At 44.7% G+C, this 21,009-nt stretch overlaps 1 protein-coding gene across 6 annotated transcripts in view; it reads left to right on the top strand.

Annotated features, from left to right (window-relative positions):
* TPST2 (tyrosylprotein sulfotransferase 2) overlaps window positions 1-19,681 on the top strand; it is a 66,846-nt gene extending 47,165 nt beyond the window's left edge. For 4 of the 6 annotated variants that reach the window (XM_072600083.1, XM_072600085.1, XM_072600087.1 and 1 more), the window contains 5 exons: window positions 8,280-9,205; window positions 15,343-15,541; window positions 17,070-17,120; window positions 18,843-18,894; window positions 19,158-19,681. In XM_072600083.1, coding sequence (XP_072456184.1) covers window positions 8,367-9,205; window positions 15,343-15,541; window positions 17,070-17,120; window positions 18,843-18,884 — 1,131 coding nt within the window. In that variant the 5' untranslated portion in view covers window positions 8,280-8,366 and the 3' untranslated portion in view covers window positions 18,885-18,894; window positions 19,158-19,681. Of the gene's footprint in view, window positions 1-5,859; window positions 5,957-8,279; window positions 9,206-15,342; window positions 15,542-17,069; window positions 17,121-18,842; window positions 18,895-19,157 lie in introns of all 6 variants that reach the window. The other 2 variants (XM_072600084.1, XM_072600088.1) reach the window with 2 other exon arrangements.
* The last annotated feature ends 1,328 nt before the right edge of the window (window positions 19,682-21,009 follow it).

Consider the following 21,009-nt stretch of genomic DNA (forward strand, 5'->3'; position numbering starts at 1 on the left):
AGGGCCTTAGATATACCCATGGTTCCTGGGAATGATTTTTTAGACTGTTCCAGCTGGAAAGGCTCTTTAGACTATTCATTGGTTCTGATTGCATGCTGTGAGGCCAGGCAGAACAAGTCTGTGAATTAGTCCCTTCTGGTCTTTGGGTGATGGGGGAGTAATGATGACTTCTCACGTCCTTGTTATAATTTAATTCTTACAAAGTGCTTTCCCCAAGGCATTCCTATAAAAGTGCCTAGTGCAGATATTACTGTGCCCATTTTATAGAGGTAGAGACTGAGGCTCAAACATCATAGGATCATAGAATTTAGAAGCAAAACTCTAGGAATCTACTCATTAACCCAATTTTTAAAATCTTTTTTTTATTTTAACATTTGTTTTTTGTAATTTTGAGTTCCAAATTTGTTGCCTCACTCCAGCCCCTCCCTCCCTCATTGAGAAAATAAGCCATATGTTATCAATTAAACATATGAAGTCATGCAAAGCATGAAAAATGAATTCAATCTATACTCAGATCTCATTAGTTCTCTCTCAGGAGGTGGAAAGCTTTTTCACCATGTACCCCACCATTTTACAGATGAAGAGATGGGCTTAGAAACATGAAGTGACTTATGCCAAGGTCATAAAGTAGTAAGTAGCTGAAGCTGGATTTAAACCCATATCTTCTTTCCAATTTGTCTTGTTTCCTCCCCATATCATGCATTCAGTTACTTGAGACATAGCTGCTGGGGAAGGATTTAAACCCACACCTTCTCCCGAAGAGCCACCATTCTTTCCAATGGGTCTTGCTTTCTTCCTGTGTCATGCATTGTTACTTAGGACACAGCTGTTGGAAGTGGTGAGGTAGGGAGGAGAATATAGAATGAAGAGCCTCTAGCCAGGGCCTGGGCTACAGCACTGACCCTTCCCTGCTCTCTGCAGCCCAGAGAGGTCCTCACCTGGGGTTGACCACCTCTCTGTAGTGTTTCATCATGGCTCTAGGTGGACCTGCCTTGACTTCTGATCCTCTTCCTCCTTATCAATTCTGCCTTGGATTTCAAAGCTCTCTCCTGCCTTCTCGGTGTTCTCTCCCCCTACCAGGGTTTCCCCACTCTCCTCAGTGGCTGTCATTTGCGATGCAGCTGTTTGAGCCCCTTTTTTTTCTCCTAGATGGGTTTGCACTGGCTCATCTCTTGCCCCTCACCTGCTTACCCATGGGAACCCAGGCCTGCTCTTAGCTCTTTAGAGCTGGCCAGAAGTCCATGACCTTGGCCTCTTTCACGCTGAGCTCTGGCCTCGCCAAACAGCCTTTGCTAGGAAAGGGCAGATCCCATCTCTCCCTCCCACTGATAAGGCCCAGAAGCAAGCCTGTGGGAAGATCCTGGCCTGCATGCCACTTGGCTCACACAAGAGCACAGAGCCAGGTGCAGCTTTCCCAGAAGGCTCTGGGGGGGAGGAGGGGGAGCCCTACTCTGCCTCATGACAAACAAAATGGCAAACTCTTGTAGTTCATTTTTTGAAAAAACAAATCAGACCTCACGACCACCACAGTAAAAGGTGTCTATCAGCTTAATCAGCGCCATTTCCCTTGCAGTCTACCACAGGTCAGGAAATAACATGGCTAAGCTCACTTGTTATATCTGTAAAATAAAAGCACAGACCTCTCAGCACACAGTCTTCTGGACAAAGTACATGAGCTATGGTAAACGTGATGGCTGTTTTGGGCCTTTCTGATGCTTCCCTATGGACTTCATAGGACTACAAGATTTAGAGATGGAAGGGAGCCTAAGGACCTTCTAGTCCAACCCTTTTATTTTACAGAGAAGGAAACTGAATTTATGTTCCAGTGCCTTCACTACCTATTCTCCCTGGTAGGTCTAGGGCAGGCCTAGAATCACCGGCCCCAGTTACTGAATTGGAGATAACATTGACATTTAAGTAAGAAGAGGAAGACTGTTAATCTGGGGGAAATGAGACATCAGATAATCAGTCAACAAGTATTAAGTGCCTACTGTATACTGGACACTGTGAAGGTCACTGGGGATATGAGGGCAAAGAATGAAACTTTCTCTAAGTCTTATAGTTGGCATTTCTCTCATTTATAATCACAACAACCCTGTGGGGTAAGAGCTGTCATTATCCCCACTGTACAAAGGAGGAAACAAACTTACAAAGACTGACTTGGCCAGAGTCACACAGCTAGTAAGTAGCTGAGATCCACCCTATTCACGAAGCTGCCTGCTCACAAGTTTACATTCTAGCAGACTGATGGGAAAAGGTCCAAGGTGGTGGTAAAGTCCACTGAATACATCATACCCTGGCCCTTCAACCTAGTGCATTAAAAAGAGGTGGCTAGGGAAGTCTTCAGATCAGAATTCTACTGTGGAAACCTACCATTCACTTGCTGGGTATCCTTGGATGAGTCACTTACCTCTCACTGAGTTTCAAATTCCCCTTTTATTAAAAGAGAATATAGTAGGTGCTTGTTACTGCCACCTCTGTAATGTTAGGCAAGTCACTGAGCCTCTGTGAGCTTCATTTTCCTCCTCTGTAAAATGAGGGTCACTTCTAGCTCTAACCAGTTTGATTCTTGGAAATAACCTCAGAGCTCTCTGAGTAACAGCATTTTCTGAATGGAAAATATTGTAAGAAGCATTTTCCCAGGTGCCTGATAGCCAGCCTTCCCAAAGGCATTAGGAACAAGGAAGGGGCAGCCCCCAGTGGCCCTGTGGTCAGGAACCTCTTGGTGTTCTTGAAGTCTACAGGAATTGAAAGGGAAACTCAGACTTCTGGAAAGCCCCTAACCAGGGATGGGGAACCTGCAGCCTCAAGGCCACATGTGGCCCTCTAGGTTCTCAATTGCAACCCTTTGGATTCAGTCAGTCCATTCAGACCAAATCCGAAGGGCCACACTTGAGGACCTAGATGGCCACTTGTGGCCTTGAGGTTGCAGGTTCCCCACACCTGTGTAAGCAGAGGAAACCTTTAGCCATTACAGGATGCTGGAACTTTGATGGGAAGTTTGTGGTCAGGCTGGCTGGGGGGGAGAGAGTCAGGAAGAACCCTGGATCCATCTCTCTGCAATAGCTCTTAAAGTTGTCTCAAGAAAAATAGAGTTTCTGTTTGTTTTTGCTTGTAAGGAGTCATCAGCTAGCCTCAAGAATGCATTGGATATTAGAAAAATGACTTGGTAACACTCAGTTGTGTTGGGGTACTCTGCCCTCTGCTGGCCTTTTTGGGGTTAATTCTTAGCCTGAGATTGGGATGAATGAACAGATGGCTAGCCCATGTTGCCAGACACCGTGCTAAGCCCTGGGCAGATAAATTTAGAAGTGAGACATTTCCTGCTTGGAAGAGATGACATATACAAGGTACTAGTAACCAGAGAATGAAATACTTGGGGGAGTCCCTGGAATGATGATTTGATCCATAGGGCAAAGAATAGCTGTGCCCTTCCCTAATGAATTAACCCAGAACCATGTTGGGGAGCTCAGAGATCTCAGAAGTAAAAGGGGCCTTAGATGTCACCTTATCCAATGTTAAGATGGTACAGGAGTCCCATCCATGTCCCCCCTAATAGGTGGCCAGTCAAGCCTCTACCTCAACCCTTCTGGGGATGACGGGCTCCCAGAGTTTCATGAGACAATCCCTTTGATAGAATTTAACACATGTTTATTGGACGCTTCTATATGTGCCAAGGAGATACATTGACTAAAATAGTCTCTTTCATTAAGGAAGCTACATTCTGCTGGCGGGAAATGATGTGTACAATATATACACATATACATACATAGTAACACATATATACATACAGAGTAACTACAAATTTCAGGGACTCAGAAGAACTGTTACAACTAGGGAAATGGCTAAGGTCTGTTATAGGAGGCCACACCTGAAATGTGCTTTGAAGGAGGCTGGAGGTACTGAGGTACGGATGAGTAGGGAGGGAGAGTATTCTCTTGTTGGACAGCTCCCACCCTGTACTATTGCATCTTCCTAACCCAGGGACAGGAGAGGCTGGTGGAAGGATTATGAGACTAGGAATCAGTCAAGATCTGGGTTCTGCTCTCCCCTCTCTCCATTGCTCTAGTCTAAGGCAGCAGGACAGGGCAGCTATGATGGAGCTCATTTAGGCTGGACACATCAGCAGAGCTCAGCATGGCCCACCAGGGAGCAGGCTGCTTTGGGAAGTGAATTTCCCAGTAGAAGCATCCTTACTTGCCTTCTTGAGCAGAGGATATGACAACATTGGCCATTTTTGTAATGGCTTAGGGTTGTCATGAGACTGTATCCCTAGATGTGCTCTAGTAAATTCGTTATGACCCTGGGCAAGTCACTTAACCCTGTTTGCCTCAGTTTCTTCATCTGTAAAATGAGCTGAAGAAGGAAATAGCCAACCACTCCAGTATCTCTGCCAAGAAAACCCCAAATGGGGTCACAGAGAGTCAGATGTGACTGAAAATGACTGAATAACAACAACAAATGATCTCACTGAGCTCCGAGGATCCCAGCTGTCAGAGGCACAGGTCTTATGTCTACTGTTTGGAATTTTTCCATCACATCTCTGGCTGTTAGGCTATTTGCTATCACTTTTTGCTTCTTTCCCAGACTTGCTTCTCATTTTCTGTTTCTAATTTGTTGTGGTCCAGGAAGTGACATCACCAGGTTTGTAGGAAGTTTATGTAAAGTAAGAGTAAATCTGTTCTAGCAGAATTATCTTACTGTACAAAGAGGATGAGCCTTGGTTCACAAACATTGTGACATCTGTTTGAGCCTTTAGGGGCTTCCCTCTGTTTTGGAGTGTGCTCTGGATGGTGGGGTAGAGCACTTGAGAGTTTAGAGTTGGAAGAAACCTTGTTACTTTCTGCCATAGAGACTTTGAATGAGTCCATTTCCCTATCTAGGCCCCAGTTTCCTCATCTGTAAAACAAAGGTGTCTTCTAGTTCTGGGGTCATAGGAACTAGAAGAGACCATTGCTATCCACTAGCTCATTTTACCCATGAAGAAAAGTGAGTCTTAGAGAGGTTGAACACCTTGCCTCTGGTCACACAGCCACTAAGTGTTAGGGGCAGGATTCAAACCCAGGTACTCCTGTCTCCTAAATCTGGCACTCTATCCCCTCTGCCCTGGCTGCCTTATCAGACCCCTCATTTTATAGAAACAGCCAAGTTGCCCTGGAGTCAGCAAGACTTGAGTTCAAATCCAGCCTTACATACTTGCTCGCTGTGTGACCCTATATGTCACTTAACGACCTTCTGCCTCAGTTTTCTCATCTGTAAAATGGACATAGTAATAGCATTCACCTCCCAGGGTGTTGTGAAGTTAAGATGAGACATTTGTAAGACACTTTGTAAATCTTAAAGCTCTCTATAAATGCTTATTATTATCATCATTATTATTACAGATGAGGTAGCCAAAGATTAGATCATGGAAGGGAGCTATCTGAGATCAGAAATAAGTAAAGCCAAGGAGGTCGGTTTGATTCCAGATCCAGTGATCTTTCAACTGGACTGGTGCCTCTTAATCAGGGTCCCCAACACATACTTATCTCCTCACCTTTTGGACCCCATTTTAACATCACATTTTTTTCCAGACCTCTCCCTACTCCACACAAGAATCGTTGTTAATATCCACTGAATGGGATATCCATTCATAATACCCACGTGAAAGAATGCTTTTAATGAATTTACCTTTTATTTATCACAGCATCCTCCATGTACATTTGGATTATAGTAGCACGTATTTCTCCAAAACACATTAGAGGGCATTGAACTGATGATCCTCTGATCCAATTTATTCAGACCACAGGAAGTATGTCAGTTTTTTTAAGAATCCCTCTCTGCTTTCTGGGCTGAACTCAATTACTGCCTCTCACGCAGGCAGCTAGGTGGCTCAGTGGTTGGAGCACTGAACCTGAAGTCAGGAAGACCTGAGTTCAAATCCTGCCTGAAACACTTACTAGCTGTGTGACCCTGGGTAAGTCACTTAACTTGTCTCTGACTCAGTTTCCTCATCTGTAAAATGAGGATAATTGTTCCTACCTCTCAAGATTTGTGAGGATCAAAATGAAATGTCTCTAACTTACTTTGTGAACTTTAAAGCCCTTTTGAAATGTGAGCTAGTATGAACATATCCCCCTACATGCTAATGAGATACTGCCCTTGCTGAATTATCTTGTACTTTTACTTATATGTCAGTGTGACATCCTTATGGAAAATGGCCAGCTGGTTTTTTGTCTTTGTATGCCCAGGTGTATGATGGGTATTTCACACACATGATTAGATTGGCTGAGAAAGACCCCTTGCAATAATACCTCAAGGGTTCTCAGCCCACTGTTTTTGCTTCTTTAATTTTTTTTTAAGTCATTTTTTAGTACCTTCATTTCTGAATAGATCTCTTTGCCTGCCTTTACATAGATCCCTAGGTAGTACAGTGGATAGAGCACAGGACCTGGAGTTAGGAAGACTCAGGTTCATATACAGCCTCAGACATGTACTAGCTGTGTGCTCCTGTGCAAATCATTTAGCCTCTGTCTGCCTCAGCTTCCTCATCTCTAAAATGGGTAGAATTTTAGCGCCCATCTCCCAGAGTTGTGAGGCTCAAAGAACAGAATGTTTGTAAAGCACTTTGCAAACCTTAAGGTATAATATACATTCCAACTCTTATGATTAACCCAGTGAGCTGGCTTTTTTAAGGCTAGAGAATGAACTTGTGATTTCATTGGTACAGGAGACTCCCAGAGGAGGGAAGTCCCTCTGCCAGTGCAGGTTGGCACCTTCTCTGCAGTTTAGTGTTAGAGAGTTGTCTCCAGTGGTGAGAGAATCACGCAGCCAGTATGGGGCAGAGCCACAACTTGAGTCCAGCTCTCCACCCCCTGCACCACATTGTCCCTTAGAACAAATAAGTGAAAAAAAAATGAGGAGGGAAAAAACCAAAAGTGACTCACCCTATGGGTCTACCTCTGCAAAGAAGAAGGAAAAGTTTTAGTAACTGTTTGATCGTGACTGATGACACCAAAAGGGCCCTCTGAGGCTGCTGGCTAAGGTTCGAGACTTGATCTCATCAAAATGATAATCCTAATAGGGAGGGAGGATATGGTGGTGTGGTGTGGTAGAAAGTGCTGGGCTCAAATCCTGCCTCTGTATGACTTTATGTGACCTTGAGCAAGTCACTTAACTGTTGTGTGCCTCAGTTTCTCCAATTGTAAAATGGGAGTAAGAGTAACACCTACCTCCCAGGGTTGTTATGAAGACCAAATGAGGTCATTGTTAAGCACTTAGCATAGTGCCTGACATATCGTCAGTGTTATATAAATGTCCTTATTATTATATTATTAGACAAATCATTTTACGTCACTGGGCCTCATCTGTAAAAGGAGGGTTTTGGACTCAGTGGCTTCTGAGGTCCTTTTAGCTCTAGATTTAGGAACTTCTGATTCTAAACAATGGATCCAAGGTATCTTATCCTATCAATCGACCAGATTGTCGGTTAAGTGCTTACTGTGTACCAGGTACTGTTTTGTGACAGTCGGAGAAAAGGAAACCTGGTAGGAAAGAGTCGTAGGAGACAACTTCCACTACATGGGAGTAGTGAGAGAATGTTAGGTCAGTGAGGTTGAGGCCATGTGATACTGTGGTCAGGGCTCTTGATTGGAAGGCAAATGACTTGAACTTGAATACTTATTAAACACCAAGCTTTGCCTGGCTCACTTTTGACAAGTCACATGTTCTCTGGGCCTCAGTGTCCTCCCTTGTAAAATGAGGTAGTGGGGCTCGCTGAGGCAGCTAGGTGGTGCAGTGGATAGAGCGCTGGACCTAGAGTCAGGAAGACCTGAATTCAAATTGGGCCTCAGAAACTCTTTAGCTATATTCTCATGGGCAAGTCACTTAACCTACATCTGCCTCAGTTTCCTCAACTGTGAAATGGGGATAACGATAGCATGTACTTCATAGAGCTGTTGTGAGGATCAAACAAGGTGATTTTTTATAAGTGCTCAGCGCAGTATTTGGTGCATAGTCGTCACTTAATCAAAGTTTATTGCCCCTCTGAAGCTCTATCCAGTTCTGATCTAGGATCCCAGGTCCCTTTACCTCTCTGAACCTCAGTTTCTTCCTCTGTAAAATGAGGACTAGATGGCAGCTGAGATCCTCTGACTGCAGTGAGCTCGCTTCCTGCTGCCAAATGCTCTGCACACTTTAAAATGAACTTCATAGACACATAAGCTACAGTTAGTAGCCAGAGACAGAGAGGCCTGGGCTTGCTAAGGATGCCTCCCTGACATGTGCCACTCTCTCCACAGGTACGTGCCAGGTGGGCAGCTTGTTGACAGAGAGCTGAAGAGGGCACCTCAGCCGTGCCCAGTGTCACCCCCTGTCCTGGGCACAGCATGCGGCTGAGTGCTCGGCGGCTGCTTCTGGCGGCCGGCCTCACGCTGGCCTTCGTGCTGGCCACCCACCTAGGGCAGCAGATGCTGGCATGCCAACAGCTTCTGTCCTCAGGTCGCAGCCATGGTGTGATGCGGCCCGAGCAGGAGGAGCTGGTGATGGTGGGCGCCGACCAGGTGGAGTATCGCTACAGTAAGGAGATGCCTCTGATCTTTGTGGGGGGTGTACCACGCAGCGGGACCACCCTAATGCGGGCTATGCTGGATGCCCACCCAGAAGTGCGCTGTGGCGAGGAGACACGTATCATCCCCAGAGTGCTGGCCATGCGCCAGGCCTGGTCACGCTCTGGGCGGGAGAAGATGCGCCTGGATGAGGCCGGGGTCACGGACGAGGTGCTGGACGCGGCCATGCAGGCCTTCATCCTGGAAGTCATTGCCAAACATGGCGAGCCTGCCCGCGTCCTCTGCAACAAGGACCCTTTCACCCTCAAATCTTCTGTCTATCTCTCCCGCCTCTTCCCCAACTCCAAGTTTCTGCTCATGGTGCGGGACGGGCGGGCATCTGTACACTCCATGATAACCCGCAAGGTGACCATCGCTGGCTTTGACATCAACAGCTACCGCGACTGCCTCACCAAGTGGAACAAAGCCATTGAAGTCATGTACTCCCAATGCATGGAGGTGGGCCGGGCCAAGTGCTTGCCCGTCTACTATGAGCAGCTGGTGCTGCACCCTCGGCGCTCCATGCAGACCATCATGAATTTCCTAGGGATCTCCTGGAGCGAGGCTGTACTTCACCACGAGGATCTCATCGGAAAGCCGGGGGGGGTCTCTCTGTCCAAGTGAGTAGGAGACTTGGCTGGCGGGTGCCGGGGACCAGGGCTGTCCAAACATAGACCTGACTAGGTCACTCCCTACCTCAAGAAATTTCAGAGGCTTCCTGTTTGCCTCCAGAATAAAATGCAGACTCTTCTGTTTGGCATTTAATGCCTTTCACAGTGTTGGCCAGGACCCAGATCTAGAGCTTAGCTCTGCCAGTTAGTGTGTGGCCTTAAATCACTTGACCTCTCTGAAGCTCAGTTTTCTCATCTGTAAAGTTGTCAGGTGGGGCTCCCAGCACAAGGCTTCCTTTCCAGGCTAGAGCTCTGGTCATAGGATTTCTTCTTGCTCCAGGTATATGGTGACCTTGGAGTCAGGCAGACCAGTGTTCGAATCCTGACTCAGATACTTCTTAGCCGCATGACCTTAAATCACTGAAGGTTTCTGGATGTCATTTTCTTCCACTGTAAAATGAGGGGATTATACTTGACGATGTCTGAGGTCCTCTCCAGGCTTATTACAGTCATTGCAGTCAGGAAGACCTGAGTTCAAACCCTGCTCCAGATACCCTGCGACCCTGGGCAAGGCACTTAATTTCTGTTTGCCTCAGTCTTCTCATCTTTGAAATTGGGATGCACCTACCTCACAGGGTTGTTGTGAGGGTCAGAGGAGTTAATCTGTGTAAATCACTTTGCCAGTCTTAAAGGGATATGTAAATAGTGACTGTTAGGATGAATATTAGAGGCATAGTATTCTTATTTATTACAGTAGTTATTATTGGCTGCTAGGTGTTGCAGTGGATAGAGCACTGGGCTGGAGTCGGGAAGACCTGAGTTCAAATCTCACCTCAGACACTTACTAGCTGTGTGACCTTAGGCAAGTCATTTAATCTCTATTTGCCTCAGTGTCCTCTTCTGTAAAATGGGAATAATAATAGCACCTACCTCCCAGGGTTCTTGTGATGATCAGAGGAGATATTTTTAAAACATTTAGCATGAACACAGTGCCTGGCTCATAGTATGTGTATATAAATGTTAATGATTATTATTACCACTATTAATTATTATTAGTCACATCAGTCCCATTAATGCATTCCAGCCAGACAGGCTTATTTGCTCTTCCTTATACACAACATTCCATATCCTGTCTCCATGCCTTTGCTCAGGCTGTGCCTCATGCCTAGAATGCCTTCCATTTTTCTTATAGACACACCCAAGCTCTCTACACAGCTCCGCTGAAGTACCACCTCTTACATAGTTCTCCCTCAAATGCTAGTGCCTTCCCAGATATCTTTCATTAGCATAGTATATATTTCATAGTGACTTATTTTCCCCCAGTAGAATATGTGTGCCTTGAGGAGAGGGTCTATTTTACTTTTGTCTTTGTACCCCCAGCCTGTAACACAGGCCTACAACATGCTTCCTGGCTGAGACAAGTAGGATTTCTCAGGAGCCCTGGACTCGGGGGGCCACTTTGGAATAGCTGTCCAGTAGGGCCATGGACTTACCCCTCTAGTGGTATCTTGAGTAAATGGAATCTCCTGGCACCTTCTGAGAAGGGGGCAGAGCAATTCACTGCACAATTATTAGGCACCTACAGCATGCTAATCCTTATGCTGGGAATATAGACATAGATGAAAATAATCCCTCCCATCATGAAAGGAAGGTGCCATGTATACAGATAATAAAATGTAGAATATAAAGATGCAGCCATTTCAGGTGTAGAAGAAAGTCTTCCTGTGATGAGTGACAGATATGGAGGGAGCTGGTGGAGCCAAGAGATGGAGGGGAATGGCATTTCAAGCCTGGGGCAGAGCTCACACAAAGGCCTGGTGGTGGTAGATAGCATGTGTTGCTGTTTAGTGCGCCAGTTTAGCAGCAGCATAGAGTGACCTGGGCAGTGCAAAGTGGAATGGGCCAGAGAAAGGGTTGGAGAGACTTGAAGGGCCAGTTGCATGTTTTCATAGAGGCAGCAAAGAGCTATGGAGCTTTTAGAGCAAGTGAGAGGTTCGGTCAGACCTGGAGATCTGAGATGAGGAGCGAGGCAGTGAACTGGAGGGAAAGGGCACTGGCCTAGGGGTCAAGAGAGCTGGCTTCTAAATCCAGTGTTGTTACTGCCTCACACAGGGACCTCTGGGAAGTGACTGCCCCTACTTGAGTTGTGCCTCTGTAAAATAAGTGAATGAGTCAGTATCTGAGCTCCTCCCAGCTCTGACATTCCCTGTTCTAAGGGCCTCCCACCTCTCATGTCCTATCTTCAAGAGCCCTTTGAAGTCTAACAAGATATATTCTCTTGTTTATATGCAATATCTAAAGATTCATTCCAGGTCTGAAATTCTGTGTTTCTAAAAAGAAATTACTGTAGGAATCTCTTTTAATGTTGGTTTCCTATGGACAAGGCTGACACCTAGGCTCCAAAGAGAGAGAAGATATACATACATACACATGTACATATACATATACACACATACATACATATATGTGCGTATGCGTATATATGTATGTATGTATATACATACATATATATATATATACATATATATACACATAAAAATTATTAGAGGCAGGAGCCAGGATTAGCGCAGCCCATAGTTTGGGGCACTGATTTTTCCTGACGCTTTGTTATATAGTTGGCATCCATCAAACATGTGGCCGCTGCCATCCCAGGACAGAGCCCTAAGTGTCCCTTGCCAGCCTCCAACAAGAGATGAACATGGACCATGGATGTTGGGTTTTGAGATCTTTGCCTCCTGTCCCCTCTCAGTCACTGATGGCCAAAATAATCCCTCCTCTTTTGTAAAGCTGCAAGTCTGATAAAAAGAGCCAAGTTCCTTTTCTCCATTTTACATATCAGGAGCCTGAGGCCTAGAGAAAGAGAGAGAGAGAGCCATCCTTCTGACAACTGGAGGCAGTGGGCAAGCCAATCACAGGCTACATCTCCTTCCTGCTGACCTCCAGCTCCAATGCTCTTCCCTCTTTTGTGTCTGAGTTTCAATGGCTGCTTCACCCCCTGTCCAAAGGAAAGTTCTGTTACCAGAGATTCAGGGAAGAGAGCTGTACATTGGGAGTCAGGGGACCAGAATCCTGCCACTTCTTAACTGTGTGACTTTGGGCAATTTTCTGAATTTCAGTTGATAGGATCTTGTCTGATCAGGTATTGGGCAGCTTGGAGGCCCTTGCAAGAATGAAACCCTTATGCTTCTTCCTCCAAAGGCTCTTGGGCCTCAGAGCTCTCCCACACTTTGACCCCCAATGGTTTGGCTGGCTCCACACTCCACGTTCCTTCCTCCCCAAGATGTAACATTAGGGAGGCTGGTCAGTGGATGGGACATTGGGAATGCCAATTTGGATTGTACCCGGTCTCCATTTCTTCTCAGTCATCCCAGTTCTCCAACCTCTTCTGTCCAAGCTTCAGAGGGAATCATGGGAACCTTGGAGAGCTCCCAGGTTACAGCCATGGGCTGGGAAGCAGAGTAGCAGGACCCTAACCCCACTCCAGCCTTCCACTCTGCCCTTTGGTTTCCTCATCTGTACAAATAGATTGGTTGGACTCAATAACCTGGAAGTTCTTTTCCACCAGACATCCAAAGATTGACTCTCCCTATTACAAACATAGGTCTAGAAGGACAACCTTAGGTGTATCACTTTGTAATTTGAAAATCCTGTAGTATCTGTGATTTTGTCAGTCTCAGGAATTCCTTGTTGGGGATTCCCTTCACTGACACAGATCGCAGCCCCTCTGTGATGTCATAGATGTGATTTTGCCTTTCTTTGTAGCTTAACACAGTACTTGACACATAGCAAGTGGTTAATAAATGCTTATTGACCAAACAACCAGTAGACAAGTCCTGAGGGGTTGCATGAGCCACATAGAGATTAAGTGACTTGCCCAGTTTCATCCAACAAGTATCTCCAAGACAGCCCATGAACCCCAGGCTCTTCTGGCTCTAAGCCACTGCTGTCTGTGCATCGTACTGTACTTTGTCTTTGTAAACCATGCTTTTGGAGGCTCACCAGGACAGAGACGATGCCTCTGCTGATAAAAACTGACATTTACTGACATCGCACTTCAATGTATGCAAAGCATTTCACTTATCTTATTTGCTCCTCACAACTATGCTGGGAGTGTTGTCATTTTCCTTATTTTATCAATGAGGGGACTGAAGCTGAGGAAGGTAAAGTGATTTGCCCAAGTTCCTCTGCTAGAAGTATCAATAGTAGGATTTGAATTCAGGTCTTCCTACCTCCACAACCAAAGAAAGACAGGCAGGTAAGTCTCCAGTGGCAGTCTGGGCCCAAGACACTCTTTTACTCCCAAGTTTTCTGCTCAGGATGACTATTGGTTGAAGATGGGTTGGACTCAGTGGTAGCTTCTTGTCCTGGGTTTCCATAATTCTAGTCCCTTGGCCCTTTAAAGATCCTGAGGTGTCACTGCAAAGATCCCTCATGAGCCAGGCCCAGGAAATATTGTAAGAGGTACCAAGATGGCAGCAGAAGGGGATTTTTCTGGGGTAGAGGGTGGCATCCTTAACAGCTCCTTAGGTGACCTGTGTACCAGCACAGGTGGGAATTTTGTGGGATAATGCTACACATTGTTTAGTTGTATCTGACTCTGTCATGACCCCAAGGCCCCTCACATGCCAGTAGTGTCCATGGGGTTTTCTTGGCAAAGACACTGGAGCGGTTTGCCATTTCCTTCTTCAGTGGATTAAAGGAAACAGTTAAGTGACTTGCCCAGGGTCACATAGCTAGTAATTTGATCTGAACTAAGATTTGAACTCGTATCTTCCAGAGTTCAGGCCCATCACTGTCCACTGAGCCACCCAACTGCCTCAGTGCTACACATCACTGAGACCCATTAGGAGTAGTATGGGCCAGGCAGAGATACTATGGAGATTAGAGTGAATCTGAATACACAAGATCATATATTTAGTGGATCCCAGCAGTCATCTAGTCTGACCTTATCTTTTTTTTATTTTTTGGTTTTGAACCAGTTTTGTGGTTTTATTGGCATAATTCTCAGTAAGGAAACTCCCTCTTCAGGCTTATGGTCTTAGAGAATGCCTGGAGCATCAAAAGGTTCTGTGACCCATCCAAGGGCACACAACAAGTCTCTGTTGGACGCCATGTTTGAACCCATGTCTTTCTAACTCAGCAGTTAGCTCTTTTTCCACTATGGTCACCTTTCTCCCACTATTTTATTGATAAGAAAACTGAGACCCAGGAATGTTGGGTATCTTGTCCAAGTTGGATTTCCCAGAGGTAGGTGGGTCAGAAATTGGGCCAAATATAATAAAATGATGAAAAACCTTGAGCTTTTGCCATGTGAGACTTGGGTGAAGGGACTAGGGATCTTGGGGATGGGCATGAGAGCTGCCTTGAAGTATTTGAAGGGCTGTCATATAGGAAAGGACCTGACTTATTCTCTCTGGCCCCAGAGGATAGAACTGGGAGCCACCAATGAGTAGATGTTACCAAAAGCCAAATTTCAGCTTGTTGTAAGCAATAACTCTTTACCAATTAATACTGACTCAAAGGGCAGTAGGCTGCTGAGGGAAGGGAGTGAGCTCCCCTTCACCAGAAGTCTCTAAGCAAGGACCAGATGACCACTTACTGGATAATGGAGAGGACTCTTGTTCCACTATAGATTGGACTAAATAATCTCTGAGCTTTTTTTCCAACTCTGAGATTATGTGATTATAAGCTTGTTGAAAGAAGAAACCATATAATTTTTTATCCCAGAGAGCTTGGCACATATAGGCACTTGATAGATGTGTTTGATTTTTTGTGAGGGAGGAGTCCAGACCTGTAATTTTTGTCGATGTGGAGACCTCCCTCCACCAATTCAGATTAGCACCTTCTCTGTATCTTACGGAGAGTTGCCTGAGACTTTGATGAGTGACTTGTCCAAGGTCACACAGCCAATAAGTATGGGAGGCAGGTCTTGAACTTGGGTCTTCTGACTTCCAGATCCAGCCCTTGACCCACCATGCCAAACTGTTCCCCCATGTAAGAATCATTCAAGCCTTAACGGTATTTCAAGGTCAGAGTGACTACCTTATGCCACAGGGTGCTTCCTTTCAAATGTTATTGAGTTGGATTCATAATAAATGTTCCACTTCAGCTTTGTGACCCTGTTAATTTCAGTTGTCTCTCCCCAGGATAGAGAGGTCGACTGACCAGGTCATCAAGCCTGTGAACCTGGAAGCTCTGTCCAAATGGACCGGCCACATTCCAGGAGACGTGCTGAAGGACATGGCCCGGATTGCCCCAATGTTGGCCAGGCTCGGCTATGATCCCTATGCAAACCCACCAAACTATGGCAATCCTGACCCCCTTGTCGTCAATAACACAAATCGGGTGAGCAGGTGGCACACTCTGTTTGGGGTTTAGCAGGGAAGAATTGTAGATCTTCAGCCATCAATAGGTAGAAACCTTCATAGTTGCCTTGAAACTTAGCAAATGCATTTTTGGAAGTCCATTAGTGTCTTGATCTCAACCCAAGTATTTGTGGCTATGTTATTATTGTTTCAGTTCCTTGGTGGAGTTACTAGAGTGATTTGCCATTTTCTTCCCCAGCTCATTTTATAGATGAGGAACCTGAGGCAAACAAGGTTCAGTGACTTGCCCAGGGTCACACAGCTAGTAAATGTCTGAGGCTGGATTTGATCTCAGGAAGTCAAGCCTTCCTGACTCTAGGCCAGGCACTCTATGCACTGTGGCACCTTGTGGGTATGTAGGGAGGGCAAGTGAAGTAGTAGCATCTTGCCTGAATGCTATGAATTGTACCCACCTTTCAGTCCTTACAAAGCAACATGAGTACTGGATTTGGAGTCAGAAGATCCAGGTTCAAGTCTTGGCTCCTCTACTTCCTGGCTGTGTGACCTTGGATGAATCTCCTTGCCCCATTTTCCTCTACTTTAGTGGGCCTAGTCACATTATAGGACCCACCCCTGAGCAGGCTGAGATGAGCCTCAAGTGAGATAATGTATGTGAGACTCTTTGCAAACCATAAAGAGCAGTGGAGGGGATCTAGCTCATCTCACTCTCTCATTTTACAGATGAGGAAAGTGAGGCCCAGATAGAGCTAGTTACTTGCTCCAGGTCCCATAGCCAGGAAGTGACAGAGGAGAAATTCCTGCCCAGGTCCTCTGAATCTACATCTGGTGCTCCTTCCACCCTTTCTATCCTGTTCTGAGGATCCTTCCCATTCTGACATTCCATATTCTATGGCCCCTCCTCCCACTGACATTCCATGTTCCAAGTTCCCTTTCCATGCTGACATTCCATGTTCTATGGCCCCTCCTCCCACTGACATTCCATGTTCCAAGTTCCCTTTCCATGCTGACATTCCATGTTCTATGGCCCCTCCTCCCACTGACATTCCATGTTTCAAGTTCCATTCCCATGCTGACATTCCATATTCTAGAGATTTGAAAATGTTAAAGTGCTATTCCAGTGTCATGCAAAAACAACCACAATGACTTGATAACAGTACTACTATACTACTGATAACAAATCATCAGATTTGGAGTCAAAGGATTTAACTTTGAATCTTGGTCCCATCACATGCCAACCTTGTGACCCTGGGCAAGTCATTTTCCTTCTGGATTTCAGTTTATACCTGTGTATCATCCTCACATAGGTAGCTCCCAAGAAAGAAATGTGGGAAAGGTGTGAAGTAAAAATGGGTTTAACTTTCTGCTCTACCTCTTACTATCTGGGATACCCTAGGTCTAAGTAAAGTCTCTGTACCTCAGTTTCCTAATCTGTACTATAAGTATAACACCTTAAGAGCACCTTAACAGGGATCAAGTGAGATCATGTATTTAACATACTATAGGCCTCTTAGCTGTTAATATTACTATTTGATTTTTTTCTTTCTTAGGTAATGAAAGGAGATTTTAAAACACCAGCAAATTTGAAAGGACATTTACAGGTTAGAAGTCAAATAAATTAATTTACTTCTCTTTGTGTAAAGGAAAGAACATTGTACTGGGAGATGCAGTCTAGGGTTCAGAGGTTGGTTCTGCCAGTATTTTATTGTGGGCCTTGGGCAAATGACTTAACCGTCTTTAGTTTCACCTTTAAAATAAGAGGATTGAAGATGATCTCCCTTGCAGCCCTGACATTTCCTGTTCTGAGGAACAGTCCTGACACTCCCTCTTCGAAGACCTTTCCCAGTTCTGACATTTCCTGTTGTAAGGCCCTTCCCCTAGCTCTGCCATCCCCTGTTCTAAGGTATCCTCCCAGCTCTGACATTCCCTGTTCTGAGGCTCCTCTTAGCTCTGCCATCCCCTGTTCTACCTGATATCCCCTGTTCTAAGGCCCCTCCCAGTTCTGACATTCCCTGTTCTAAGGCCCTTCCCCCAGCCCTGACATCCCCTGTTCTACCTGATATCCTCTGTTCTAAGGCCCCTCCCAGCCGTGACATTCCCTGTTCTAAGGCTTCTCTAAGCCATAACATATCCTGTTCTGAGGCTTTTCGTAACTCTTGCATTTTGCATTCTGTGTCTTTTCCATTCCTAACACTTCTGTGAGTCTGCCATCACCCGTCTTTAACCAGACCCCTTTTTTTCTGTCATTTCTCAACCTCCTGGTTCTCTGTAGAAGCCATTGAAAAGTAGGTCTTCCTCTGCCCTGTTCCCTCACCCTTCCCATTATAATTTGCTCACAGTCCTTATCTGGGTTTATGTGTGTGTGTGTGTGTGTGTGTGTGTATGTATGTATGTATGTATGCATACAAACGCACACACAGATCCATGGACTACCTCTCATCATCCACAGGCAACTGAAGACTGACCCACTAAGAGATCTCACTAATGCCATGCAGACCTTCAAGAGCTAGAAAATGTGATGAGACAGTAGTCAGACAGATAGTTAGCCATTCAGCCAGAAAGCATTTAGTAAGCACTTACTGTGGACTAGGTACTGTGCTAATCGTTCAGTTATCAACAGTTTATGAAATGTTCCAGGCACTGTACCAAGTATCATGGATACAAATCAGTCAGTCCTTCTCTCAATAGATAAGCAGTGCTTATTGTAGACCTACTGTGTGCCAGGTAATGAGATAGAAGTTAGGGATACTAAGACAGGATAATGGAATGGCCTCTGCCCTCAAGAAGTTTATAATTTGTAAGGGGAGATAACGCGTGCATATATGTGGGGAGATGTATGAGAGCCTATACATATAGATGTTTACATATTACCCACATACATAAACATATACACATATGTATATATTCATATATACAAACCTACATATGTATATAATTGTATATACATTTATGTTTTCATATTGTGTACTATATATGTATAAGTGTATCTGTGTCTATCTACTATCTCTATCCATCCATCAGTGCATTGTGCACTGATGGGACACATTTCAGGGAAATAAGAGAGGTGGGTCATCTACACCAGTGTTGTCAAACTGTTGGGAAACCAATCCCTGCCAACTGCATATTGACTTTAAAGAACCTTAAATTATCATTTTCTCTGCTGTATTATATTTTTATTTATTTCATTATATATTTTCCAATTCCATTTTAATCTGGTTGGGGACCACACTTGGTAGTCTTATCAAAGGTGACTGTGTTCAATGCCTCTGGTCTGCCCCACAGTCTAAGTGACTTTTCTCTTTGCCTGTTACCTCTGCCTGCAGGTGAATCCGAACACCACCTCTTCTCACTCGCGAAGCGAATGATTGATTCCAGGTATGGAACAGGTGGGACCTGCCTATTGGGGCCACACAAATCTCATCTACTAGGCTTAAAAGGATGGGGTGTCCCCAAAACACTGCACTGCTTCGGCCTCCCCTGACTGCCCAGTGTTCATTGGGCTTTCCCACTCACTTCATCTGACCTTGCCAGTTCTGACATCTCTAGTTCTCTCAGGATACTAGCAGTGGTTCGTCTGTCCCCTCTGCCCATGGGGAGTGTTTATCTGGTGTAGCTTACAGGTTTCCCTCTCCTTCCAGGGCTCTGCAAATGGCTTTTCATTCACTGACCAGAGAAGACAGTTTGCAGCTGACTAGGAATCGAATCTCCAAGCACATTGCTTGCTATCTTACCAGTTCAGGACCGCTTGACGGAGAACGTCTTTGCATTTCTTTGCAAAATCCTCCGATCTTTGAAACTTCCTGGGGAAAAAGAAAGATAAAAACAAATTCAACTCTGTCCATCATGGAGAGACTCTGTAGAGGAGAGAACCTGGGGGGTAAAACTCAGGTTTCTCAACATAGACCTTTTCTATTCATTTCGTCAACTTGAAAATTTTTTTTAACTGTATCTGGAATGGTCTCTATGTTCTCCTCAGATTTCAAAATTAAAATGGGGTGGTTTGGAGGCCTCAGTCATCAGAGGAAGCCCTGCAGCACAGGCCACCACCATCTTTCCCTGGTTGAGAAATTACAGAAACTTATTTAAGAATTTAATATATGGGGCAGTTTGGATATACTTGATCACTTTATTTCCCATAAATAAAATATTGTTTTAATACCAAGAGTTGCAATGTTTTTTGAAGCATAAGTCTATACTTTTGTATATTACATCTTCTCAACTGGTTTATAAGAATATGGAAGCACCTACTATGTGCCAGGTATTGTGATAGGATCTTGGGGACTCAAAGAATGTATGAAGAATGAAATAGTTTCTACTAACACCGAGCTTATATTCTAAAGGCAAAGTAGCAGAAGTATTTAAGAAATCAGAGTAGAGCTTTGGAAACAGCCCCTGCTCTGCCCCACTCACTCTCTGAACCTCAGTTTCCTCCTTAATAAAAAACATACGAAGATTGCATTAAATAATGTATATGAGGCAGCTACAGGGAAGAGTGGAAAGATTACCAAACTTGGGAGTTAGAAGGATTTGAGTTCAAATTATACCATACAGTATTCTAACAGTGTCTTCAGCTCTGACATTCCTTGTTCTAAAACCCCTCCCAGCTCAGACTTTTTGTGTTTGGAATGTCAGAATTATAAACTTAAATTTGAGGAAGCAAAGGGAATAATGCACTAGACTTGGAGTCAGGAAGATTTAGACACGAACTATGTGACCCTGAGTAAATCACTTCAGTTTTGTGTGCCTCAATTTCCTCATCTGTAAAATGGGGATAATAATAGTCCCTACCTCTCTTTGTTAAGATCAAATGAGGTCATATTTGTAAAGTCCTTTGCAAACCTTAACGCACTTCATAAATTCTAGTAATTATCATTTAAGTTGTGTTTTGTTGTCGTTTGGTTGTGCCCTACACTTTGTGACCCCATTTAGGGTTTTCTTGGCAGAGATACCAGAGTGGTTTGCCTTTTTTCTCCAGCTTATTTTACAGAAGAGGGAACTGAGGCAAGCAGGATAAGTGACTTGCCCAGGGTCACCGAGTTAGTAAATATCTGAGACAGGATTTGAACTCATGAAGATGAGTCTTCTTGATTCTAGGCCTGGCACTCTGTGCACTATGGTGCCATCTAGTTATCCTATGTTCTTTAATATCTTAAGTCTATGACTCCACCATGACTATTAAGAATACTTTTTCATACCTAACACTGAACATAATATTGAACCAGTGTCTGTTCTTGATCACAAGTCTAGAGCTAGAGGGGACCTCGGAAACCTTGATGTCCTGCCTCTTTCCTCACCTATAAAACATCTGTGGATGGAAGACCCCAAAAGTAAATGAGGCTTTCTTGTTGCTTGGAGTGTCAAGGAGGACCGTTTGGTCTCACTGTGGCCTAGAATATGCATTATCAGTATGCATTGACCTCTAAGTTTAATTGTGCTAATTGAAACTAATTGGACCATAGTACCCAGAATGACATTGGCCTCAGCAATGAA

The sequence above is a fragment of the Notamacropus eugenii genome, chromosome 4, assembly GCF_028372415.1.
Source record: "Notamacropus eugenii isolate mMacEug1 chromosome 4, mMacEug1.pri_v2, whole genome shotgun sequence".
Classification (NCBI taxonomy): Eukaryota; Metazoa; Chordata; class Mammalia; order Diprotodontia; family Macropodidae; genus Notamacropus; species Notamacropus eugenii.